Below are 25,518 nucleotides of genomic sequence, written 5' to 3'. Positions count from 1 at the left end.
CTGCTCTAATATAATCTATGTGGATGTGCCTTCTGAGGTCTCTGTTAATGGAGGAATCTGCTATGCATTGGCTCTACACAGGACTTGGCTTCGAGCCATTCCATCCATTGGTCAGCCCATAACTGCCCCATCATAGTGGGGACCCTTTTGGCATCCTGAATGCTTTTGTAGCTGCATCTTCACAGCTGCTTGAAGTGTGTCGACTGCATGTTAAAACCACTTTTACTGTTCCCATTGAGAAAGATGTGCTGATTCCTCCCCACCTCCGGCAAAGTACTGCACTTAAAAGGGAGAACTTAAATCTTGAGTAGAGTCAGCAATTCCACTGTGATACCTAAGAGAAAGCTAAAATGATCTCATACGTGGAGCCAAGAAAGCTTTTATCTGACTTGAAGGCTTCTTTTGGATGGTGCTGTTGAATTCCCTTGACAACTCCGAAAATTAAAATGATTAAGCGAAAGTAGTGCACAGTTGTTACATTTATATGGAGAATATAGCCTCTTTCCCGTTGCGTAGCTTCCCAGCCTGCCTATATTTGGAACTGATGCATGCCTTTCTCAAGTCCCTTAATCCAGTTATTTATATACTACGAACCATTAGGAGTTGAGGATGGGCTTTTAAAAGTAACTCAAATATATAATGAATCGGGATTCAAGATGACCTTAACAGATTGCAGGACTGGGCCCAAGCTAGCAAAATTCAATAGGGACAAATGCAAGGTTCTACACTTAGGCAGGAAGAACCAGATGCACATATATAAGATAAGGGATACCTCAAAAAGGATCTAGGCGTTTTAGTAGACCACAAGCTGAACATGAGTCATCAGCATGATGGAGCAGCAAAAAAAAGCTAATGCTACTCTAGACTACATCAGCAGAAGTATAGTGTCCAGATCAAGGGAAGTAATAGTCCCACTCTATTCTGCCTTGGACAGATCTCACCTGTAGTTCTGTGTCCCATTCTAGGCACCACAATTTAAGAAGGTTATTGATAAGCTGGAATGTGTGCAGATGAGGGCAACCAAGTTGATCCAGGGTCTGGAAACCAAGCCTTATGAGGAATGGTTGAAGGTGCTTGGGATGTTTAGCTTGGAAATGAGACTAAGAGGAGATACAATAGACATATTCAAATATCTATAGGGTTGTCACAAGGAAGCAGCATTAGCTAACACACACACACACCGGTTTGGTGTCATCTGCAAATTTAATGAGCATCCCCTCAGTTCCTTCATCCAAGTCGTTTATGAAGACATCGAACAAGAGTGGGCCCAGGACAGAACCCTATGGCAACCCACTTGTCACTTTTTCCCAGGATGACGAAGGACCATTAATGAGTATTCTTTGGGTTTGGTCAGCCAACCAGCTACAAATCCACCTAACAGTTACTTCATCCAGCGCACACCACACGTCACCAGCTTCCTCACAAGAATATCATGGGGGACTTCGTCAAAAGCCTTACTGAAATCAAGATACACTATGTCCGCTGCATTCTCCTGACCCACCAAGCTTATTGCTCCCATCAAAAAGAAAAGAAAAGAAATAAGGTTCGTCTGACATGATTTATTTTTGAGAAACCCATGCTGCGTCTTAGTAATCACAGCATCCTTTTCTAAGTGCTCACAGACCGAGGGTTAAATTACTGGTATCTTCTAGGACCTTCCCTGTCAAGCTCACTGCTCAGTAGTTTACCTGGGTCTTCCCACCCCTTTTTGAAGATGGGGACAACATCCGCCACCCCAGTGTTGCAGGCACTCTCCTCCTCTTGCATCTGGTGGTTCTTTCTCCCCTGCTTACAAGCAAAGCCCAATTTTCCAGCTTCCACAGTCCTTCTGTCCATGACTGTTTCTGAGCTCCAGCTTGCAATTATTACAAGAGGTTCCTGCAGACTCAGATGGGCAGGAGTGGCTTGTGAGAACCAAGCCGTGTCTGTGAAGCATAAGCGAACAGCAGCCCTCGATTAGTCATGCTGAAAGGCAATCACTCTGCAGGCACAGTTGTTTAAATCGTACTAAATCTTCCTTAATCTAAACTCCCTGGGAGCATTAACTTCTGAGCGGTGGGCCAGGGAAAAGACCTGTGAACAAATGCCTTTGAGCTTTGTTTCATTTGCGCTGCTGCAATTCACAGTTCGGATTCTTCTTCCATCGGCTCAGTCTCATTGATGCTAGTTCACCTGAGTGGCCAAGATGCACGTTCTTGTTCTGACTGTTATCATTATTCATTGAATTTATATACCACCCTACACCCAGAGGTCTCAGGGTGGTTCACAGAATAAAATCAAAATATAAAACCACAAAATACATAAATACAAAATAAAAATTACACACACACCCCCCCCAAAAAAACCCCACATTTTAAAAGGGCATAGGATGTCAATCAAATCAACCAAAGGCCTGGTTAAAAAGGAACATTTTTGCCTGGCACCTAAAGGTTTATAATGAAGGTGCCAGGTGAACATCCCTATCATTTACACATTTTAGGTATTTGTGATGGTACACAAGCACCTCAGAAGTGTGATGTGCAACATATGCCCCAAAGCAAGGGTGGGGAAAAGGTAGATAAGAATCTTCTGGTAGATTGCTTGGTTTTTCTGATTCCCAATTGTCAGACAATTTGTTTAGTCATTTAGTCGTGACCCCATGGACCATAGCACGCCAGGCACTCCTGTCTTGCACTGCCTCCCGCAGTTTGGTCAAACTCATGTTTGTAGCTTCGAGAACACTGTCCAACCATCTCATCCTCTGTCGTCCCCTTCTCCTTGTGCCCTCAATCTTTCCCAACATCAGGGTCTTTTCCAGGGAGTCTTCTCATGAGGTGGTCAAAGTATTGGAGCCTCAGCTTCACGATCTGTCCCTCCAGTGAGCACTCAGGGCTGATTTCCTTCAGAATGGATCGGTTTGATCTTCTTGCAGTCCATGGGACTCTCAAGAGTCTCCTCCAGCACCATAATTCAAAAGCATCAATTCTTCAGCAATCAACCTTCTTTATGGTCCAGCTCTCACTTCCATACATCACTACTGGGAAAACCATAGCTTTAACTATATGGACCTTTGTCGGCAAGGTGATGTCTCTGCTTTTTAATATACTGTCTAGGTTTGTCATACAATAGCAGCAGCTTAAAAGTTTCTCCTCCTCCTCTTCTTCCACCCCACCACCCACCACCACTTTGCTGGACAAGAACGTTAAGTGAGTTTTTGTGTGAAAGGACTTGTGATATTGGTAGTGATTACTATTTCCTGGCTAAGCACCAAGCCTTTTCATTCTTAGTGTACATCTGCCTGTCTGAGCTGCTGTTTTGCAACTGGTGCCGGTTGGTGGACCTTGGGGTTCTAGATTGCAGATTTGCAGTGTAAATCTCTCCATATTTCCTCAGAAACAAGAGTCATGGTGTTCAGTGGTGCTCTCACATGTGTATTTGGAATTGCATCCTTCAAACAGCAAATGTCTTCTCTGGCATGCAGATCTTGGAATACAGCTTGCCAAGGCCGCTGTCCCATCTTAAGCCCGTGAAGGTTTACTCAGGTGTTCAGAAGAATCATGTGCTAATACACCTATTTCTCTCTCCATAGCTTAGATACCAACATGGGCTGGGAACTACAGATCTAAGGCAGACACTTCCTAACCTGAAGAACTTCCTGGAGCACGGCCTCATGGTCAGATGGTAAGTTTTGTGCATTGCAGTAATGGGAAGATGGGGTAAATGATTAAAAGTTTGTAGAACATACTATATATCTAGGAAGTTGCACTTAGAGCTCTTTCTCATGACTTTTTAGTTTCCAGTGTGTCCCACCACAAACCTTTTGTCACTTGATTGTGACTTGGGGACCAGGAGCCTCGAACACATATGGGTTGGATGTGCTGTATAAAAATAGGAGCTGATCTCTTGCAGGAGAATTAGAATATTGTGCTAAAGAATCTCTTAATTCATCTGAGACTGAATATGAAGCTGCATATTCAGGCAGTGTTGCTGTTTAGTCGTTAAGTCATGTCCGACTCTTCGTGACCCCATGGACCAGAGCACGCCAGGCACTCCTGTCTTCCACTGCCTCCCGCAGTTTGGTCAGACTCATTTTGGTAGCTTCGAGAACACTGTCCAACCATCTCTGTCGTCCCCTTCTCCTTGCGCCCTCCATCTTTCCCAACACCAGTGTCTTTTCCAGGGAGTCTTCTCTTCTCATGAGGTGGCCAAAGTATTGGAGCCTCAGCTTCACGATCCATCCTTCCAGTCAGCACTCAGGGCTGATTTCCTTAAGAATGGATAGGTTTGATCTTCTTGCAGTCCATGGGACTCTCAAGAGTCTCCTCCAGCACCATAATTCAAAAGCATCAATTCTTCGGCAATCAGCCTTCTTTATGGTCCAGCTGTCCCTTCCATACATCACCATAGCTGTCAAGTTTTCCCTTTTCTCGCGAGGAAGCCTATTCAGCATAAGGGAATTACCCTTTTAAAAAAAGGGAGGGGGGAGAACTTGACAGCTATGTACATCACTACTCGGAAAACCATAGCTTTAACTATACGGACCTTTGTCGGCAAGGTGGTGCGAGGCAGTAGCTTTAGCTTTTAAAAGGCCAAGACAGGTTTTCTAAAGCCTCTGGAACTTGGGGAGGGGTCAAGAGATTGTGGGGCTTCCAGATGTGAGATGGCTGTATCTCCCCCCCCCAATTCCATATTTCTTCAAAGCTTCCCCCACCCCAAATGTCTATTGATCATATTTTTCGTACAGTTCAGCCACAAATGTGATGGCGTGATAAGTCCAAGCCTTGGTTAATTAATATTATGCTGCCTGGCATTCTTATTAGCCCTGCCACCGAGGCTGGGTGGAGCATGCCAGCCACCTAGCAAATAGATCAAGCGACAGCATGCGGTGTATGTCATTTGCATAGCTTAGTTTGCTGGTGGAAAATATGCAGGATTTGGCTTTCCCCGCGGTGGAATTCTGGTTTCCAACTTGAGGTAGACCCTTGTCCCTGGGTGGCTCCTTAGAGTGGCATGTTCTCATTATCAAGACAAAACACATTCTTTGCCTGGCTAATATTTCAAAACCTGTGTGGCTATTAGCCCTGCCTCTCTGGGACTATCGCGTTCCCCCTCGGCGCATGTCTATGGCTCATTTCTTTCTCACCTCCAAGGCTCAGATAGGTCCGATGATTCTGAACGGTCCCTCTTGGTACTTCCTTACAGTATAAATGGTAATGAGGCTTTTCATAGATCCTCCCTCAAGGGGAAGATTAGGGGGGGCCCGTTTCCAGCTAGGGAAGTTGGGCGCAAGCACGCTTGAGTGCCAGAGCCCCATTCACATGTGCATGTACGGAATGTTTGCATGCAAATGACTGTGCACAGATGGTTAAGTTGATCTCCAGCTATTACAATTTATGGCAGCATATATATAAATATATGTGCGGCAGGTAGGGCACACTATTGACTGCAAGAGTCTTTTGATCCGCACGGCTGACAAAGCATTGCCAGATGCCCCTTCGCTTCTGTCAGAATGAGATTGGGGAGGGTAAACCCCCTCTGCATGAATTTTCTTGTTTACAGCACTTCCGTGGGATTCCTTCCATTTGATAATTCTCCTGTGTTTGCCTTTAATCCAGTGTCTTTTGTGACAAGTGGGGTGAGATTGACAGGTGTTGAGCATATGCATTCCCACCCCACCCCCCAAAAAAAGAATTTGCGAGGAAGCACCCTGTTGAAGGGTGCTCCAGACCACGAAAGCTAACGCTGCAAATAAATACCTTGGTCTTTAAGTTGCTACAAGACTCTGCTGCTGCTGCTGCTGCTGTTCTTGTTGTGAGTTTAGGCTCATAGTGACTTGGCCTTCAGGACGCATTCGCAGACAACTTTGTAGCGCAGAGTTGGTCTGCCAGCTGGCCTGGTGCCGGAAGCCAGTTCCCTGTAGAGCAGTGTTTCCCAACCTTGTGCCTCCAGATGTTTTGAGACTACAATTCCCATCATCCCTAGCTAGCAAGACCAGTGGTCAGGAATGATGGGAATTGTAGTCCGAAAACAGCTGGAGGCACAAGGTTGGGAAACACTGCTGTAGAGCATGTAGATAATGTACGAAGTTACTGCCACAAGAGACAATGGTCTCTAGCCTAGGTAGTTTTAAAAGGGATTAGACAAGTTTGTGGAAGGGGGAGGTCCATCAGCAGTTGCTAGGCATGATGGTTGGCAGATGCAAGATGCTCTCAGAAGCCCATGAGTAGGACCTGAATGCTCTCTTCTCACCCATGCTCCCCAGCAACTGGCTTCCAGAAGCACGCTCCTCTGATGCTGGAGATAATACTAACAGCCGTTTGGTAGCCTTGTTCTCTGTGAATGTGACCAAACCTCTTTTAAAGCCTTCCAGCTCAGTGGCTGCCGCTGCATCTTGCATATATAGTGCCTAGGGTTAATATTTGTGATGGATGGGTGCTCTTGCAAGTCAGTCCTTTGTAGGATTGAGCCAAAAGTCCCACCCGCCCAAACCCTTTTCCAGCTCTAAAGGGGAACTTTGAGATGGGTTTTTTTTGTTGTCGCAATAAGCTCCCTGATCCCATTTACCCACTTTGCCCCCTTTTTGCTGTCTGTCCATGGCAGTTACAACTGGTTTCTGCTCCTGCTTGGTCCACATTTCACATCTTGAGGGTAGAAGAGGGGGCTGCTTCCTTTCCTTGCTGCTTCGGTGCACTTCAGGTGCTAACTGGGACCACAGGTTGTGTTCCTGCGGTGGCGAGGACCACAAAACCAGGAAAGCACCACTGGCAGGGAAGTGAGAAGAGGAGGAAACTCCTGGTGATGGAAGGAAGACCGATTTTAGGACTGGTGCATTTTGGAAGTTAATATAGTCCCTCCTCTGAGGGAGGTGTGGAGGGTGGCAATGAGAAACCAGGCCTCTTTTCAGTGCTGTCTTCCACATTTGTGGAAATCTCTCCCCAGTGAAACCTGCCAGGCACCACCATTGTCATAACTGCAGTCTGGTTATGGTCTGTGTGAGCAAGATTAGGCCTTCCTATTCTCGTTGGATGAACACCTTTGAGGTTCCATTCCGTCTTTCCTGCGCATTTGGTTTTCAGCGACAAACATGCCACGTGTTTCCATGGTTGTAAGTCGCTTCAAGGCTTCTTGTGTTTGGGCACGCGGAAAGTAACAGCGGTGGTGAATTTAGGCACTCGCGGTGAGAATTGCCATTCGCAACACGCCCCCTGGCAAAGGCTTGTTCCAAAATGCATTGGCCTTTCTTTCTTCGAAAAAGAACGTATAACCTCTCTCTCCCTGTGTGCCATACTCATAATTTTGTGGTGTGGGTACGTCGCAAGAATCCCATAAGTGCAGTGGCCTCGATTCCATGATTCTTTGCCTTCAGCATAGGGGGGGAGAAATGTTGGGAACACCATGCAAGCTGACCCTTCCCCTGCACAATCTTCTTCAGCATGGAGCTTCACACGGCCTCTACTCCAGTTGCTGCACCGATCCTGAGCCCAGACCACGGCATCTTTGCCTTTCCCCCATCTTCTAAAGGAGAACCGCTTTATGTTGTGATTTCTGTTTCCCCTGCTTTCGTTACTGGCCATCTCCTCCTGGCACCTTTCATTGACCCCCGTCATTACTCTGCATTATTTAAGCTATAATCTTTAAAGAGGTGTTAGGACCCCCCCTCCCGCATTTCTGTAGTTGACATGATACTGGCCAAAGGGTTTGCCTGAAGTGTCAAACTCTTTGGATGGCTGTAAACCAACTTAAACACCTTCATTTCTTGCTGCCATGAGGTCATATTTGCAACCAAAAGGAGAAAAGTAGGGGGGGGTCAAATGTTTAAGTTACATTCCCGCCCCCCCCTTAAAGTATTCTCATACCAATGGGCTATATAGCTGTGCATCTTGGCAGGGGTCCAGACAATCACGATTTAGTGTTTTAACCAGCTGCGATCAAGTAATGTCCCTCGGAGGGAACATTTTGTACAGAGGGAAAGATACATATTTGAGACTGTGAATTGTACTCTGTCTTTACATAGGTTTTTGCAGGCCTTTTGCAAACATATTAAATAACAAGGCAATCTGTTTGGGGGGTGGGGTTTAATCGAGAGTTTTGTTTTGTTTTAAAGAAGGATCTTTTGACCAGGAAGTCGGAGGCAAGCCTTAAAAAATGATGGCAAAAACAGCGAGGCAGAAATAAGTGCACTGATTTTGTAGCGCCGATTATTCTTAAAAGTGGTTTCTATTTGCATGTGGCTTCACCTCAAATAATTGTTCATTGTGGATGGCATTGTTAGCTGTTCTGATGTTGCCCTCCAGATGTTGTGCGCTGCAACTCATCCACTCCAGCCAGCATGGGCACCAGGTTGGAAAAAGCTAGTGTATACCTTAATTGACGTGAGCAGTGGAGATGAAGTGAGTTAAACATCCAGTTGACTTAGCTTCCCAAAGTGGAACTCCTCAGACATTGCCCAAATAAATTATGATCACAGTGCAACTTTTTAGACACTATCTCTGCCGACCCGCCCCCGTCCCCAACTCCCCAAAAAAATGTATTTAGGAATAGGTTGGGAGCAGGTCTTGGTCTTTAAGGGATTCTAGTTCCTGATACAGCATGTCAAAGTCGTCTGGAAGTTCCAGCATTTATTTGAATGCAAAATTCTCCTCTGAAGAGGGTTTCCTCTTCCAGGGTCTGGGGAGATACAAACGTAGGATTTCTTCGCTTAGAGTTACAAGGGAGAAAGTGCCTGAGCCTAGGGCAATTTGATGGTAGTAAGAAGATAAATCAATACAGGCAGCCCCTCATTTATTCACGTTCAATATGTGTGTGACTATGCATCGTTCCGAACCCGGAAGAGACCCGAAAACATCACAAAAGGGGTGGGGGCAGAAGAAGGTTTTGCAGGCATTTTCAGTGGTGTTTCCAATATACACAACTTCACTTAGACGCACAGTGCCCCAGAAGGTAACCGCCAAGTAAATGGGGAGTTGCGGGTACCTTACAGCCAGCTCTGGAATTCATCAGAAAGGGAGAAGCAAAAGTGAATGGCTTAGGATGCAGCATCCAAAGTTGAGACTTGCATGTGGCACTGTCTGTTAACATCAGAACGTGCAAGCTTTCAGGGTACCAGGACCTCAAATAAGCTTGGGACTTCTGTAAAAGTTTAAAACCTGGCCAAGTTGGATCAAGTCGAGAGTGACTGTGACCTGCCTTGTGCCTATGTTGCTGGTAAATTGGCATATGATTCGTGAGGTTCCCCCTCTCCCCTGTCCCATGGCCATACATTCAGTGCCACCCTTAGCTTTTGAGCCTCATAAATGAACTAAAGCAAAACAATACTAAATGGTGGTGCAGTGGATAGGAAGTGCGCCTTTCATGTACTGACAAGCTGGAACGTGTCCAGAGGAGGGCAACCAAAATGGTCAAAGGCCTGGAAACGATGCCTTATGAGGAACGGCTTAGGGAGCTGGGTATGTTTAGCCTGGAGAAGAGAAGGTTAAGGGGTGATATGATAGCCATGTTCAAATATATAAAAGGATGTCATATAGAGGAGGGTGAAAGGTTGTTTTCTGCTGCTCCAGAGAAGAGGGCACGGAGCAATGGATTCAAACTACAAGAAGGAAGATTCCACCTAAACATTAGGAAGAACTTCCTGACAGTAAGAGCTGTTTGGCAGTGGAATTTGTTTCCAAGGAGTGTGGTGGAGTCTCCTCCTTTGGAGGTCTTTAAGCAGAGGCTTGACAGGCATATGTCAATAATGCTTTGATGGTGTTTCCTGCTTGGCAGGGGGTTGGACTGGATGGCCCTTGTGGTCTCTTCCAACTCTATGATTCTATGTAAGAAACTTGGGCTCAGATCTCCACTGAATCGCAAAGCCAGGGAGAAGTCACTGTTTTCTTGCTGTATGCCTTTTTTCGTGGTTTTGTGGCAAGGATAAAAGAAAGCTCTGATGTTCCAATGGCATATGAATAAAATAGTGAGCCATAGGAGTAGGCATAGAAGCCTATTACTGAAATAAGAAATTGTAATCGCAAACCTGGAAGGGATGAACTGGACTCCACTGACCTTAGCAATGCTTCGGTGAGATAACCTTTCGCTGTCTTTATCATTTCTCCCCATAGTGATCGGCACCACATTTCCAGCTCCATTCCGGTTCCAAAGAGGCAGAGTACTGCGTTTGGGGGTTTGGATATTGGGTTCACCAGCAGCCACCCTTCTCCAGACAAGGGACTCCGAAAACGGGCCAACTCTGAGAACGAGAGACTTCAGTACAAGACTCCTCCTCCGAGCTACAACTCTGCTTTAACACAGCCCATTGCCATTGCGGGGGAGCCGAATAAGAAGGCCGGGTCTTTATCCTCCTCTTTAGATACCTCCATTGACTTCTCGAAAGAAAGCAAAAAGGGAGGGGACCCGCGCCACAGCCTGAACGGCGAAAACAGGAGCCCAAACACCTCCCGAGACCAACAGGAGTCTTTCCTGGGACCCTCTCGTGCAATAAACGGCGCGGCGTTGCCCAGCGAGCGCCCTGATGCGGCCACCAGTGACCAGCTGTGTGCCTTCCGGGGCAGCCTTGGCGCTGACCTCCTCTGCACGGTTGAGCAAGCGGAAGAGATCATGGGCATGGAAGCGACGGGCTTCGGCACCGGAGACCAGCTCGAAGCCTTTAACTACATCCCGGTGGACCACGCCGTGGCGGTGGAGTGCGATGACCAAGTCCTGGGGGAATTCGAGGAGTTTTCCCGGAGGATTTGTGCGCTGAACAAGGACGCCCCCACATTCCGCAGGCCGCGGAAGGGTTCCGACAAGTGAGCTTTTGGGACACAGCGGTGCCACGTTTCACGAGGTGAAAACTATGTATCTGGAATGAAGATAAAACTTGCACTCATAATCCCTGATCAGTTACCGGGTGGGATTGGGTGGGCGGGCGGGCGGGGGAGAGAAGAGAACTGTCTTTATAGTTTTGGGAAGTAGATTTGGGTTGCACACAATCATGGTATCGCCACAGTCCAGGTAAACCTCTGCTGCTTCCTATCTCCTGGTTTTCCTAGTATTTACAGATTGTTCTGGCAATTGGATCAGGCCACTGGTGCGTTGCCTGCTTTTAAGTTTTAGATTTCTTTCAGCCCTTTGAACAGGTTGGGGTGGTGGAAAATTTAAGTCAAACGCTTAGCTGAAGACATACAGGGGTGAATGTGTACGCCGTTGTGCACCACACGTTCTCTCTCTTCCCCAACAGCTTTTTTGCCTTCAGGTCTTGCCGCCCTTCCTGCTTCAGGGGCAAGATGCCCTGTCAAATCCAGTAAGAACTCCTCTCCCTACACAATGTTATCTCCTTGGGTCATGTGCAGGAGATATGCCCGGCATATTGCTCCCATTGCTTCTAGGTAGAAAATTTGAGTGGGGGTGGGGGTGGAGAGGGAAGCTCTGTGGGCTTAGGTCTTACCCCAGCCTTATCACTGTGTGGCCAGTTTAGGAAGAAATACAGTTCCGGCACTCAAGCCAGACCTGAAAACTGAAGACGCTGCTTCTGCAGTTTGGTAGCTCTCTGGAGCACTTTTGTCTACAGGTGTGTCTCATGGGACCAGCAAACGGCAATAAATCAATCCATAGGCACATTAATTATTCCCCCCCCCCAGACCCTATCAATCTGTGAAGCAGTATACAAACACGCAAGCCAGATGTTATATATACAGTGCAATAGGTTTTGAGATGATGTGAATGGACTCTGAATAGTGCTTGCTGTTGGCCATACTTAATAATATACTTAATAATAATTTTATTTGGTTGAGGTGGGGGAGAATCAACCAAACCTTCTGTACTTCTCAACTGGAGTTGTCCAACAACTTGGTTTTCCCCCCAGTGGAGCAAGTTTGACTCCAGATGAGGTAGTTTGCCACTGGGGCACGTGTTTCCAACTGCACTAACATCCAAGCGGATTTTGTGGTCTGCTTGAGATTCCCGACGATATGCATTTATTATTATTATTATTATTTTGGAGTTCAGGTGTGTCTGGCTCTTGCTTTCAACATTGTATACCGATGTCTGGGCTCAGTTGTGAGCTCACAAATAAATATATATAAATATAAATATATATATGTATAGCAGAATAAAAGTTTAATTTACTTCATGGTGTGGTGCCTGACAACTTCTTCCCTCTGCTTGCCTGCTCCTTTGAACCTTTGCTCTGGCGCATTCGGCAGACATCGCGACAAAGTTGAAGCCAACTGTTAAGGAAACAGTGGAACATGGAAGACAAATCGGCACACTCTTGGCAGCTCTGGTAGGCCGTGGGGGTAACCGTTTCTGTACAGCCCCACAGCAGCTAACTGTATTGAGATCAGCTGTGTTGCTTTCATTTAACCTTCCTTGGTGTGGTGCCTTCCAGCTGTTTTGTTCTCCCATAAACCCCAGCCAGCCGTTTACCCACTGGGCACCTTTTACAAAGGTGCATGTATCTTGTATTTGGGGTTTACTGGATGGAGAAGCCACATGGGAATATGAGCCCTGAGAAACCAGTAGAGAAACTAGGTAAAGGTAAAGGGCCCCCTGACCATCAGGTCCAGTCGTCTCCAACTCTGGGGTTGCGGCGCTCATCTCGCTCTATAGGCCGAGGGAGCCGGCGTTTGTCCGCAGACAGCTTCCGGGTCATGTGGCCAGCATGACAAAGCTGCTTCTGGCGAACCAGAGCAGCGCACGGAAACGCCATTTACCTTCCCGCCGGAGCGGTACCTATTTATCTACTTGCACTTTGACATGCTTTCGAACTGCTAGGTTGGCAGGAGCTGGGACCGAGCAACGGGAGCTCACCCCGTCGCGGGGATTCGAACCGCCGACCTTCTGATCAGCAAGCCCTAGACTCTGTGGCTTAACCCACAGCGCCACCTGGGTCCCTGTAGTAGAGAAACTAGGGGAGGCCAAATCTGTCTTATTGCCAGTCCAAGTAACTTGCACATTTATTTATTTTTCAAACCATCATACCATTTCTGCATTGTAATACCGAACCGTGTACTTTGATACGTTTCGAACCACCTTGCAACGTTCAGAGAAGTGTGAAGCCTTGCGGATAGCGAAGTTCCAATATGCACAGGAGTCTGAGACATGTGGCTTAGGTCACACTGCCTGTAGGAATGTGCAGAGATCAAAGCATCCCCAATAGGCGCCTTGATATTTCTCATTTCTCGCCGACTTCCAACGAGACATGGAGAAGGGAGCCCTGTTTTTAGGAGAGCATTGTGTTTCCAAGATGAAAGCAGATGCGAAGGTTCTTTCTGCGGTGCCTGCTCCAAGGCTGCTCATTCAGGCTTGAATATTGGCACTCGGTTCTGCTATTGTTGCCATCGCAAAGTGATGAATGGGCAAGTGCCAACTGGCGCACAGCCAACGAAGCTGCACCCTTGTAAGCGACCTGAATCTCGCCCAAGGTTTTGGAGTGCAGATCGCACTGCTGTGCGTCTGCCAGACGAGTCTGTTCATTTGTCTTCCACCCATGTAATCTATTCAGTCTGTCGTCGTCATCTCCTTCAACATGCATTTGTGAGGAACCAAATAGTAAAGATTAGATCCTATTCTATTACAGTGGTACCTCTACTTACGAATGTTTCTACTTACGAATGGAGCTCCGTCCGCCATCTTGGATGCGGTTTAGATAGGATTTTTTTTACTTACGAATTTTTAGATAGGATTTTTTCTACTTACGAATATTTTCTCCCAATGCATTCCTATGGGATTCGACTTACAAATTTTTACTACTTACAAATGTGCGTTTGGAACGCATTAAATTCGTAAGTAGAGGTACCACTGTATTATTATTTGCATTTATATCCCCCTATTCTCTCTAAGGAGCTCAATGTGACATAACAGGGTTCTCCCCCTCATTTAATCTCCTGCTCCAATCCTGTGAGATCGGTTACGGTGAGAGGCAGTGACTGGCCTGAGGTTACACCCAGTGAGCTTCATGGCCGAGTGGGAATTCGATCCCCGGTCTCCCAGGTCCTAGTCTAACACTCTAACCACAATACTATGCTGGCAGTTCACTTGTACAACAAGAAACAGGGACTGTGGTCTAAACCAGGCATCCCCAAACTTCGGCCCTCCAGATGTTTTGGACTACAGTTCCCATCATCCCTGACCACTGGTCCTGTTAGCTAAGGATCATGGGAGTTGTAGGCCAAAACATCCGGAGGGCCACAGTTTGGGGATGCCTGATCTAAACCATTGAGCTTCTTGGGCTTGTCAATCAGAAGGTCGGCCGTTTAAATCTCCGTGATGGGGTGAACTCCCGTTGTTCTGTCCCAGCTCCTGCCAACCTACCAGTTCAAAAGCATGCCAGTGCAAGTAGATAAATAGGTACCACTGTGGTGGGAAGGTAACGGCGTTTCCGTGTGCTCTGGCTTCCGTCACGGTGTCCATTGTGCCAGAAGCGGTTTAGTCCTGCTGGCCACATGACCTGGAAAGCTATCTGTGGACAATCGCTGGCTCCCTCGTCCTGAAAGTGAGATGAGCGCCGCAACCCCATAGTCGCCACGGACTGGACTTTACCGTCCAGGGGTCCTTTACCTTTTACAACAAGATGACTGTTACTACCATTATCCCTTTGTCTCTTACTTGCCCTTCACCCGCAGATCCCAGGGCAGGTTACAGCAATTTAATTTTAAAAAACACAAAAAACAGTTCAGACATATTACATTCACAATGATAGGGTTGGTCCTAAAACCACACGTCTCAGATGTCAAAGATCAGGATAAAGAAGTCTGTGTCAAATCAGACTACCAGTCGACAGATCTCAGAGGTTGGTGGCACAGCTTAATGGAGGTTTTCGAACAGAAGGCGTGTGACTAATTCCTGCATTCCAGGGGGCTGGACTAGATGGCCCTCGGGGGTCCTTTCCAACACACTGATTCTATGATTCCATGTTTCCTTCTCGAGTTAAGTCTACACATCACTTTTTGGACCTTCCAGAGATGCTGCGCAGCTGGAATAACAGACCCACGGAGCATTCTGGGGCTAGGCGCCATATGGGTTTGTAGAGCTTTATGGAGTGTGGAAATGGGATGTTCGCACATGGAGGCAGGTTTTCTTAATCTTCCGGCACTTCCTGCGATCCAGGCAGCGGTATGTCTCTGCCCCCCCCTCCCCGGCCAAACCCCCCACATTTGCTGCTGATATATCCAGACAGCAAAAGCAGTCAAGAGATAATCTTTAGCTGATGTAAAGTGGTATATATGCCTCGAGTAAAGAGGGGTGGTGGCTGAATTGTGTCACCCGAACGTTCGGAATGATAAAAATCAGAAAAGGAGATTGGAAGGTGCTCCAGGAGGGTCTCTGCAAAGTGGGCGAACTGGACATTAAAACGGATGCAATTCAGCTTAAGGGGGTGGGGAATAGAATAGATGAATAGAATCTGAACCAGCTATGACTGACCATGAAAAGGAACTTGGGATTGTAGTAAGTAGCATGAAGGAAATCTCGGCCCCATGTGCAGGAGCCATGAAAAAGGTAAATCCCATGTTGGGAATAATTAGTTTGGAAACGAAGTTTCCCGTATTGCAATGCTGTATGGCCACACTATGGTACAGGTCTGGTCGAGGCACCTCAAAAAGTTGTGACAATGGAAAATAAACAGGTACGGAAGTATTTAGACACACACGTATGCACACACACACTCAAAAGTCATTAGCAGTAATCCTGATTTAAACATTTATAGTAATATAAGCAGTCCATATGTCTCAATAGATAGCCAAATGAGATTAATGTTGATAAGATATACATTCAGTTCTAGAAAGGGCAGCAAGTTCCTGAGGTTGAGGCGGAATCTCCTTTCTTGTAACTGGAAGCCACGGGTTCGAGTCCTACCTTCCACAGCAGGAGAAAACAAGCTTGCTCCATTTCCCATGTGACAGCCCTTGGGATATTTGACAATTTCATGACAGTGCCGCCTTCAGGGCAATTGAGAAAGGAAGGCAGGAAGAAGTGGCAAGCTTGCATCGATCCCTTGCTGGCAGGGACACTGAGCACCGATTGTTGCAGGATTTCCCCCTTTGCTATCTGGCTAGCCTCAGTCCTGAGTTCCTGACAAGCCGCCCCAGGGTATATTAAGACACAGACTTATTTTTATGCCGTAATCCGAATTGACGGTCAGGGTTAGGCTGCGCAATAAATTTGTTATGGCTAACCCCTCCATTGGGCAGCTGGATTTCCTGTTGGCGAGTCGAGGAGGAGGGGATTAGCCCTCGAAGCAAAGGCTTCGGAAAATGCGTCTGCAGGTAAGAGCTTAATTTTAATAAGTAGTGTCAGTGTTTATTCCCAGGAAACAGCTGGAATTTCAGGGTTTGCCAGCGGGCTGAGAATGGTGTTTATGGATAGAGTCCCATCTCCAAATCCTTAGGGCAGCCTTCGGTTTGCTGAGAGGCCCAAACCTGCGCCTGTTTACTCAAAGGAAATCCCAGTTTGTTCCTGTGCTGCGTCGAGAAATATCGAGGCCGTTTGGGGGTCCTCTCCGTCTTTCCAAACATCGTGTCAAATGAGCATTTTTTCCAAAGTATAATTTATCATTTTTATATACACTATTAAAGCTGAGCCAAACATGCTTAGAAGGCTGGGTCGTGGGGGATGTGGAACTGGCCTCTCTTTTGCATTATGGGATGTCTGGGGAGGGCAAGGTGGATTTCCACAATACTTAACCCCCCTCCAGATTGTCTCAGAAACTGGGCAACATTTAAATTTCCCTGAAATGCTGCTTAGCATCACAATTTCAAGTCAGGGTATTCTAGGAGAAAACGATGACCATTAATCCAAAATTCATTTAAGAGCAGATTTGGGTGTAGTTGCCCAGTTGCTGCCCTTGGCAACTGATAAATGTATTTATTGGCTGTCCTATTCCAAGGGTCCTGTATGAGGCTCTGAATTACTTATTTTAGAAAATGTTTCCCCCTTTGGTTTTTGTGTTCAGTGTTGCTTTGGAGAGCAGAGCATCAGCTCCGAAGAAATTGGAGGTTATGAATCTGCGCGGTTTTGATCCTCATGTTTTCACTCTCAAGGTATACGGCCAACACAGCTTTTTATGTGGGGTTAGCCAATGTGATGGCCTTCCAGATGGTTTTTGTTGGATTACAATTCCCATCATCCCTCACCACACTGGCTGAGGCTGATGGGAGTTGGAGTCCCAAAAACATCTTGTTGTTGTTTAGTCGTGTCCGACTCTTCGTGACCCCATGGACCATAGCACGCCAGGCTCTCCTGTCTTCCACTGCCTCCCGCAGTTTGGTCAAACTCATGTTTGTAGCTTCAAGAACACTGTCCAACCATCTCGTCCTCTGTCGTCCCCTTCTCCTTGTGCTGCCTCCTTGTGATCTTTCCCAACATCAGGGCCTTTTCCAGGGAGTCTTCTCTTCTCATGAGGTGGCCAAAGTATTGGAGGCTCAGCTTCACGATCTGTCCTTCCAGTGAGCACTCAGGGCTGGTTTCCTTCAGAATGGATAGGTTTTATCTTCTTGCAGTCCATGGGACTCTCAAGAGTCTCCTCCAGCACCATAATTCAAAAGCATCAATTCTTCGGCGATCAGCCTTCTTGATGGTCCAGCTCTCACTTCCATACATCACTACTGGGAAAACCATAGCTTTAACTATACGGACCTTTGTAGGCAAGGTGATGTCTCTGCTTTTTAAGATGCTGTCTAGGTTTGCCATTGCTTTTCTCCCAAGAAACAGGCATCTTTTAATTTCGTGACTGCTGTCACCATCTGCAGTGATCCTGGAACCCAAGAAAGTAAAATCTCTCACTGCCTCCATTTCTTCCCCTTCTATTTGCCAGGAGGTGATGGGACCAGTGGCCATGATCTTGGTTTTTTTGATGTTGAGCTTCAGACCATATTTTGCACTCTCCTCTTTCACCCTCATTAAAAGGTTCTTTAATTCCTCCTCACTTTCTGCCATCAAGGTTGTGTCATCAGCATATCTGAGATATTTCTTCCGGCAATCTTATTTCCGGCTTGGGATTCATCCAGTCCAGCCTTTCGCATGATGAATTCTGCATATAAGTTAAATAAGCAGGGAGACAATATACATCTAGAGGACACCATAATGGCCGGCTTTGATTTCTGTGGATGTGTGTATCCTCCATATTTAATAGCTGATGCTCTGTTTTCTCCTCCTATCCTGGGGAAGGGAGCCATGGCTATCATCAAAATAATTAATGATGATCAGAAATGCAGAGTCAGGGACTTTAAGCTAATAGCCGCAACATGTTAGCAAGGTGCAATTGAACATATGGAATAGATCACCATTGCCTAAGCACCTGAAGCAGCCAGTTTAAATGCATTGATAAGCCTCATCTACATTTACGTTAGCTGAAGGAGAAGGGATTAAGGAGCATGGAAAGAGAACAGGGAGACTCTTATTTTTTAGAAAAACATGAATGGCCACTGAAATTGAATGCCTCCCCCCCCCCCAGACATTGACGTGTTTCAGGTGAGTTGAAGTGTCTACCGTATGTTCAAATCGATGTACGAGACTCTCTTTGGGTGGATCTACACACAGGAAAAAGCTGCTATAAATAAGTCGTAAATTAAGTCATTATAACGAAAGAAAGGGGAAAACCGCTATGTAAAATCGCATAGAAAAGTTTTGTGCTCTACAGCGCCATCTGGTGTTGCATGTCTCCCACTTGGACTGCTGCAATGCGCTCTACGTGGGGCTACCTTTGAAGGGGACCCGGAAACTACAACTAATCCAGAATGTGGCAGCTAGACTGGGGACTGGGAGCGGCTGCCGGGACCATATAACGCCGGTCCTGAAAGATCTACATTGGCTCCCAGTACGTTTCCGAGCACAATCCAAAGTGTTGGTGCTGAACTTGAAAGCCCTAAATGGCTCAATATACCTGAAGGAGCGTCTCCATCCCCATTGTTCTGCCCAAACACTGAGGTCCAGCGCTGAGGGCCTTCTGGTGGTTCCCTCACTGTTAGAAGTGAAGCTACAGGGAACCAGGCAGAGGGCCTTCTCGGTAGTGGCGCCCGCCCTGTGGAATGTCCTCCCATCAGATGTCGAGGAAATAAACAACTACCTGACTTCAGAAGACGTCTGAAGGCAGCCCTGTTTAGGGAAGTTTTTAACGTTTGATGTATTATTGTGTTTTTAATATTCTGTTGGGAGCCGCCCAGACTGCCTGGGGATACCCAGCCAGATGGGCGAGGGGAGAAGGAGAAGGAGAAGGAACAAAATACCATCAAATGGAGCTGAATTGATGTTAGCAGAAGGAATGCTTCCATGAGCCATACTGGGGACCCAGCTCCATCCAGCATGTCCCTAAACTGTATCCTGGCAACAGCTATTACATCAGTCTCTAGCAAATAAAGGGACTCTATTGGCTCTAGTGGAAGACCACACTTCTCTCCTTGAACCAGTTCAATTCCTGCTGTCCATTTATACAAATTTTGTGACTTAAGTTTTCTTTCCCCCTCCTCCCTCCCATCCACTTTTCCTTTTGCGCCATGCCTTTCCCGCCTTAAGCCTGAGGGCAGAGACTTCCTTCTTCCTTCCCTCTGTGAATTGCCCGGGAAACCTTCTTGCGGCTGAAGAATGGGCCAGAAAATATGTCAAATAAATACATTTTTAAAAGAGTATTTGCAGTCCCGGGGTAATCAGAAACCAGGAGGTTTAACTGCCAAACCCTCCAACTAATGCACAATCCGATTTTTCTGGATGCGCAGGCGTGTATCTCTTCCAGACCTCCAAATCGCCCTGCTGCGACTCAGCCTGCCTTAGCGCTTAGTCTTGGCAGCCGTTTGTATACCTGTCCCTGCATCCTCCTGGTCGAGCCTGCAAGAAACGGTTGTGATGTGCTGGAGATGACCTGTTTGCTTAAATATCCAACCCTGGTATTAATCAGCCTGGCAGGGAAGGTGGACGGGAATTGCCTAATGGGAAAAGCAGTCATCTCTTCTGAATTTGCTCGTGCAATGGAAAGAGAAGTGGGAGGGTGGATCTCATGCCAAAGTGTCATCCATCCTTACCATGGAAAGATGCTGCAGCCAGCAGTGGCCCACATGATGAGACACAGGAACATAATACGAACCTGCTGGACCAGGCAAATGTTGCTGGATTCCAACTCCCAGTGGCCCCAATTGTTTGTTTGTTTTCAAATGTTTATCGGGTTTTACATTTAACAATTTGAGTCACCTAAATCATAATCATATACACTTAAGAGTGTATATGAGAGCCAGTGTGGTGTAGTGGTTAAGAGCGGTAGACTCATAATCTGGGGAACCGGGTTCGTGTCTCCGCTCCTCCACATGCAGCTGCTGGGTGACCTTGGGCTAGTCACACTTCTCTGAAGTCTCTCAGCCCCACTCACCTCACAGAGTGTTTGTTGTGGGGGAGGAAGGGAAAGGAGAATGTTAGCTGCTTTGAGACTCTTTCGGGTAGTGATAAAGTGGGATATCAAATCTAAACTACTACTCCTCCTCTTCTTCTTCCTCCTCCTCCTACAGATTCTCTAAATCCCTAGACTTCCCTCCCTTGGCGATCACTGGTAGCTGAGTAAGATTGTCTTCCATAAACACGGTTTTAACCGTGAGTCCGTAAGTGACTGTGGAGGCCAATTCTGGATCCACACGTCCTTCCACAGTGGGGACATAGGTTTCCAGGCGGGAGTTGATCACGGTGTGGATTTGCCAAGCATGCCTTCCTCTTAGCACGTTTCTCCCTTGCGTCCTGAGTTTGAGCGTCTTCAAAGCCCATGATACCTTTGGTAAAGGCTGTTCTCCAACTGGAGCACTCGCAGGCCAGTGTTTCCCAGTTGTCAGTGTTTATACTACATTTTTTAAAAAAAATTGCGATAATCAGGCATCTGCACAACATGACCAGTCCAACGAAGTTGATGTTGAAGAATCATTGCTTTGACACTGGTGATCTTTGCTTCTTCCAGTACACCGGCATTAGTTTGCCTGTCTTCCCAAGTGATGCATAAAATTTTTCAGAGACAACCTTGATGGAATCTTTCAAGGAGTTGGAGATGGCGTTTGTAAGTGCTCCATGTTTCACAAGCATATAGTAAGGTTGGTTGTACAATAGCTTTGTAAACAAGCATTTTGGTTTCCCTGTGAATGTCCCGGTCCTCAAACACTCTGCACTTCAGTTGGGCAAAAGCCGCACTCGCAGAGCTCAGGCGATGCTGGATTTCGGCATCAATGGCCCTTGTAGAAAGATAACTGCCCCCCCCCCCGGTCACGGGTTCCATAGTTATTCTTTTTTGACTGCATCGTATAATGTTCTCCATAATTCCTTAACAATCAGTTCTTACCATACTTCTTATTACATTGCAAGCGTGGTTTTCAAATCCTGCCAATGTTTTTAATTGTTTACAGTGTTCTTTTAAGTAACATAAAGTTTCCCCATTCTTTATTAAATTTGTTATCTTCTTGGTTTCTGATCTTCCTGGTCATTTTCGCCATCTCGGCATAGTCCATCATCTTTGTCAACCATTCTTCTCTGGTAGGTACTTTATCTTCCTTCCATCTCTGGGCTAGCAGCATCCGCCCAGGTGTCGTAGCCTACATAAACAGTCTTTTCTGCTCCTTTGGTATTTCTGGACCTAAAATTCCTAATAAAAAAGAGCTTCTGTTTTCCCCCACAAAAGTTATTCTAAACATTTTTTTCAACTCGTTATAAATCATTTCCCAATATGCTTTTGTCATCTTGCAGGTCCACCACATATGCTAGAATGTGCCTTCTTTATCTTTACACTTCCAACAGATATTTGTAGCAGTTCTATACAGGCATACCTTGGTTTAAGTTTAAGCCTCGGTTTGAGTATTTCAGTTTAAGTACTCCACGGACCCGTCCGGAACGGATTAATCCACTTTCCATTACTTTCTATGGGAAAGTTCGCTTCAGGTTAAGTACGCTTCAGTTTAAGTACTCCATGGTCCGTCTGGAATGGATTAATTCACTTTCCATTACTTTCAATGGGAAAGTACGCTTCAGGTTAAGTACGCTTCAGGTTAAGTACAGACTTCCGGAACCAATTGTGTTTTTAAACCAAGGTACCACTGTACATTTTTGCTAGTTTAGTAGGACTTAGGTACCAACATTTTCATATAATTTCCCTTCAACATACAGCACAGCGTGCCCAATTGTTAGGGGCAATGGGAGCTTTAGTCTGAAGCCCCACAGATTTCCCATCCCTCTCTTATGCAAAGAAGAGGAGGAGGAGGAGGAGGAGGAGTTTGGATTTGATATCCCACTTTATCACACCTCTGAAGGAGTCTCAAAATGGCTAACATTCTCCTTTCCCTTCCTCCCCCACAACAAACACTCTGTGAGGTGAGTGGGGCTGAGAGACTTCAGAGAAGTGTGACTAGCCCAAGGTCACCCAGCAGCTGCATGTGGAGGAGCGGAGATGCGAACCCGGTTCCCCAGATTACGAGTCTACCGCTATTATTATTAAAAAGAAGTTCTACGCTCCAGCCACTCTCTCAGTGCAGTAAAAAATTCTTTTTCCAGCAGCCCGCCTAACTCCTCCCTGCTGTGTAGGCACAAGCACTCTGCCCTCCCACACCTGTCTTTTCACTTCCACTTCCCAGGGCAGGAATCCGCTGTCACCAGAGGTCAAAGCCAGCCCCGGCATATAAAGGATTTCAGGAAGATGCTCGTTTCCTTTCAAGTTAACTCCCCATCTCCCAACGCACCCATTAGCTCTTTTTTTGCCTTTAATAAATTTCCAGGGTCTGTGACCTCGGGAAAGCTCCTCGGAGGAGGAGGCTGCTTCTCTACCCGTGTTCAGGAAATTGCTGTCATTTTTCACTCCCCACCAGCGTGGCACCACGGTATCGCTGCTGTTGGCGGGGCACAGCGCAGCAACCAAGGGGTATTTAGGCTGGCACTGGACAAGCAGCTGCAGAATTTCACCGGCACCAACCCTCCTTGGTGAAAGAGTTGCACAGACTCCGTAGCCAGGAGTGAAGTCCTGGCTAGGGATCTCTCAATCCATAGCAAATTTGGCAACGAAGACTTGCCTTGATAGAGCTTTTTTCCCCCTCTGCTTTATTTGCACCACCAGAAAGAGAGGCTGCCAAATCATACCCCAGGTTTGGGCTGAGCTGGCGTAGCAGACCACAGAGCAATGTTTCCCAAACTTGGATCTCCAGCTGCTTTTTGGACTACAATTCCCATCACCCTGTGGTCACATGATGGGAATTGTAGTCCAAAAACAGCTGGAGACCCAAGTTTGGGAAACACTGCTGTAGAGAGTAGCAGCTTAAGAGCTCAGCCAGAAAGATATGGGTTCAAACACAGACTGCAAGGCTTAGGAAAGCAGTGAAAAACTGCAGTAGGTGGTTGTGGTGAAAGACTTTGTCTTCTTGAGAACTGACTCATTCTCTCTTTTCTTTTTAAATAAGCATGTTTCTAGACCTTATTGTTGCAATGTTTGGGTCTGGGATGTGCCGCTCTCCAGATCTGAGCCTGGTCTCAGCCGGGGAAGACGGGATACAAATAAAATTTATTATTATTATTATTATTATTATTATTATTATTATTATTATTACCTCTAGGAACAGCCCAAGCTGGAAATGAAAGCAGCAGCACTCTTGCTGCTTGTGATTCTCAGCAACTGGTACATTTGGGAGAGATTCAGGTAGATAGCCGTGTTGGTCTAACGCAGTCAAAATACATATAAAAATAAAAAATATATGGTCCGTAGCACCTTGTTGTTGTTGTTGTTGTTTAGTCCTTTAGTCGTGTCCGACTCTTTGTGACCCCATGGACCATAGCACGCCAGGCACTCCTGTCTTGCACTGCCTCCCGCAGTTTGGTCAAACTCATGTTCGTAGCTTCGAGAACACTGTCCAACCATCTTGTCCTCTGTCGTCCCCTTCTCCTAGTGCCCTCAATCTTTCCCAACATCAGGGTCTTTTCCAAGGATTTTTCTCTTCTCATGAGGTGGCCAAAGTATTGGAGCCTCAGCTTCACGATCTGTCCTTCCAGGGAGCACTCAGGGCTGAGAGCACCTTAGAAACCAACTAAGTTTGTTATTGGTATAAGCTTTTGTGTGCATGCACACTTCTTCAGATACCAAGCTAAGGGACGCGGGTGGCGCTGTAGTCTAAACCACAGAGCCTACGGCTTGCCGATCGGAAGGTTGGCGGTTCGCATCCCCGCGACGGGGTGAGCTCCCCTTGTTCAGTCCCAGCTCCTGCCAACCTAGCAGTTCGAAAGCACATCAAAGTGCAAGTAGATAAATAGGTACCACTCCGGCGGGAAGGTAAAGGCGTTTCCATGCGCTGCTCTGGTTTCGCCAGAAGTGGCTTAGTCATGCTGGCCACATGATCCGGAAAAACTGCCTGCGGACAAATGCCGGCTCCCTTGGCCTGTAAAACGAGATGAGCGCCGCAACCCCAGAGTCGTACGCGACTGGACTTAACTGTCAGGGGTCCTTTACCTTTTTTTTAAAAAAAAAGGTGCTACTGGACAATGTTTATATATATATATATATATTTGGGAGAGCTTTTGGTTTAGCTCACACTTAAAGGTGGGCCCACCTAATTCACAGTTTCTGAAAGAACGCACAATAGAAACACAGCCATCGTGTGTTTTCATAATTCCACTTACCTGAATTATGAATCTTTGCTGCCAGGCAGTATGTAGAAAGACGCGTGCACAGGGGCAAAGGGTACATAAAACACACACAACATGTAAATATACAAAAATGTGTATACAGTGGACGCTCGGGTTGCGGATGTGATCCATGCGGGAGGCATGTTCGCAACCCGCAGCATTTGTAACCCGCGTCTGCGCACTCGCGGGTCGCGATTCGGCGCTTCTGCGCATGCGCAAAGTGCGATTTAGTGATTCTGCACATGTGCATGCGGCGAAACCCGGAAGTAACCCGTTCCAGTACTTCCGGGTTCGGTGCAGAGCGCAACCCGAAAAGACACAACCTGAAGCGGCTGTAACTCGAGGTATGACTGTATTAGGAGATATTCGCACTAAAATGTTGCAGCATTTCATGAAGACTTGAATCTGGTCTGGGGCCGTAATAAAAAATTATTATTATTATTATTATTATTATTATTATTATTATTATTAATGAAGACTTTTTAAAAATGTCATAAATGGATGTGGAAACCTGAATTTAAGATCAGAGAAGCAGAGAACCCCCCAAAAGGAGAGATTTGCTCATCCCTAGACCAACAATAAGAGTTTTATTTGCCAGGTTGCACAGATCTCCTTCCTCAGCAGGGATCCAGTCACTGTTTCCTAACCTTCAGACATTACATTGATCCCTTGGCTTGGCCAGATCCAAATCTCCAGTCCATCAGCCAACTTGGATTTGCGTCTTGCTCTGTCCACAGATTTCCATCCTGCGTTTTTCCAGGAAGACAAAGCGCAAAGGAAAGAGGGAGGGAGACACGATGGCAGCGATCCAAGCTCTGTGGATTCCGGCGGGCTCAATTGTGCTTAACTCCGTATCAGAGTGTGTCTGTTTACAAGCCCTGGACCGAAACCCGCAGGGCGGGAGCGGAGGTTTCCTCAGGTTTTAAAATAAAATTAAATAAAATCCTG

The 25,518-nt window shown here is 46.5% G+C and overlaps 1 protein-coding gene across 1 annotated transcript in view; it reads left to right on the top strand.

Annotated features, from left to right (window-relative positions):
- The window catches only part of UVRAG (UV radiation resistance associated), an 87,546-nt gene extending 76,675 nt beyond the window's left edge, over positions 1-10,871 (top strand). Inside the window, exons 14-15 of the mRNA XM_060273928.1 lie at positions 3,569-3,660; positions 10,077-10,871. Coding sequence (XP_060129911.1) covers positions 3,569-3,660; positions 10,077-10,767 — 783 coding nt within the window. The 3' untranslated portion in view covers positions 10,768-10,871. The remainder of the gene's footprint in view (positions 1-3,568; positions 3,661-10,076) is intronic.
- Positions 10,872-25,518: the final 14,647 nt, after the last annotated feature.

Source organism: Zootoca vivipara, chromosome 4 (assembly GCF_963506605.1).
Source record: "Zootoca vivipara chromosome 4, rZooViv1.1, whole genome shotgun sequence".
Taxonomy (NCBI): domain Eukaryota; kingdom Metazoa; phylum Chordata; class Lepidosauria; order Squamata; family Lacertidae; genus Zootoca; species Zootoca vivipara.
Note: the sequence above shows the minus strand (reverse complement) of the source record. Positions and strands in the feature narration are given on the sequence as shown.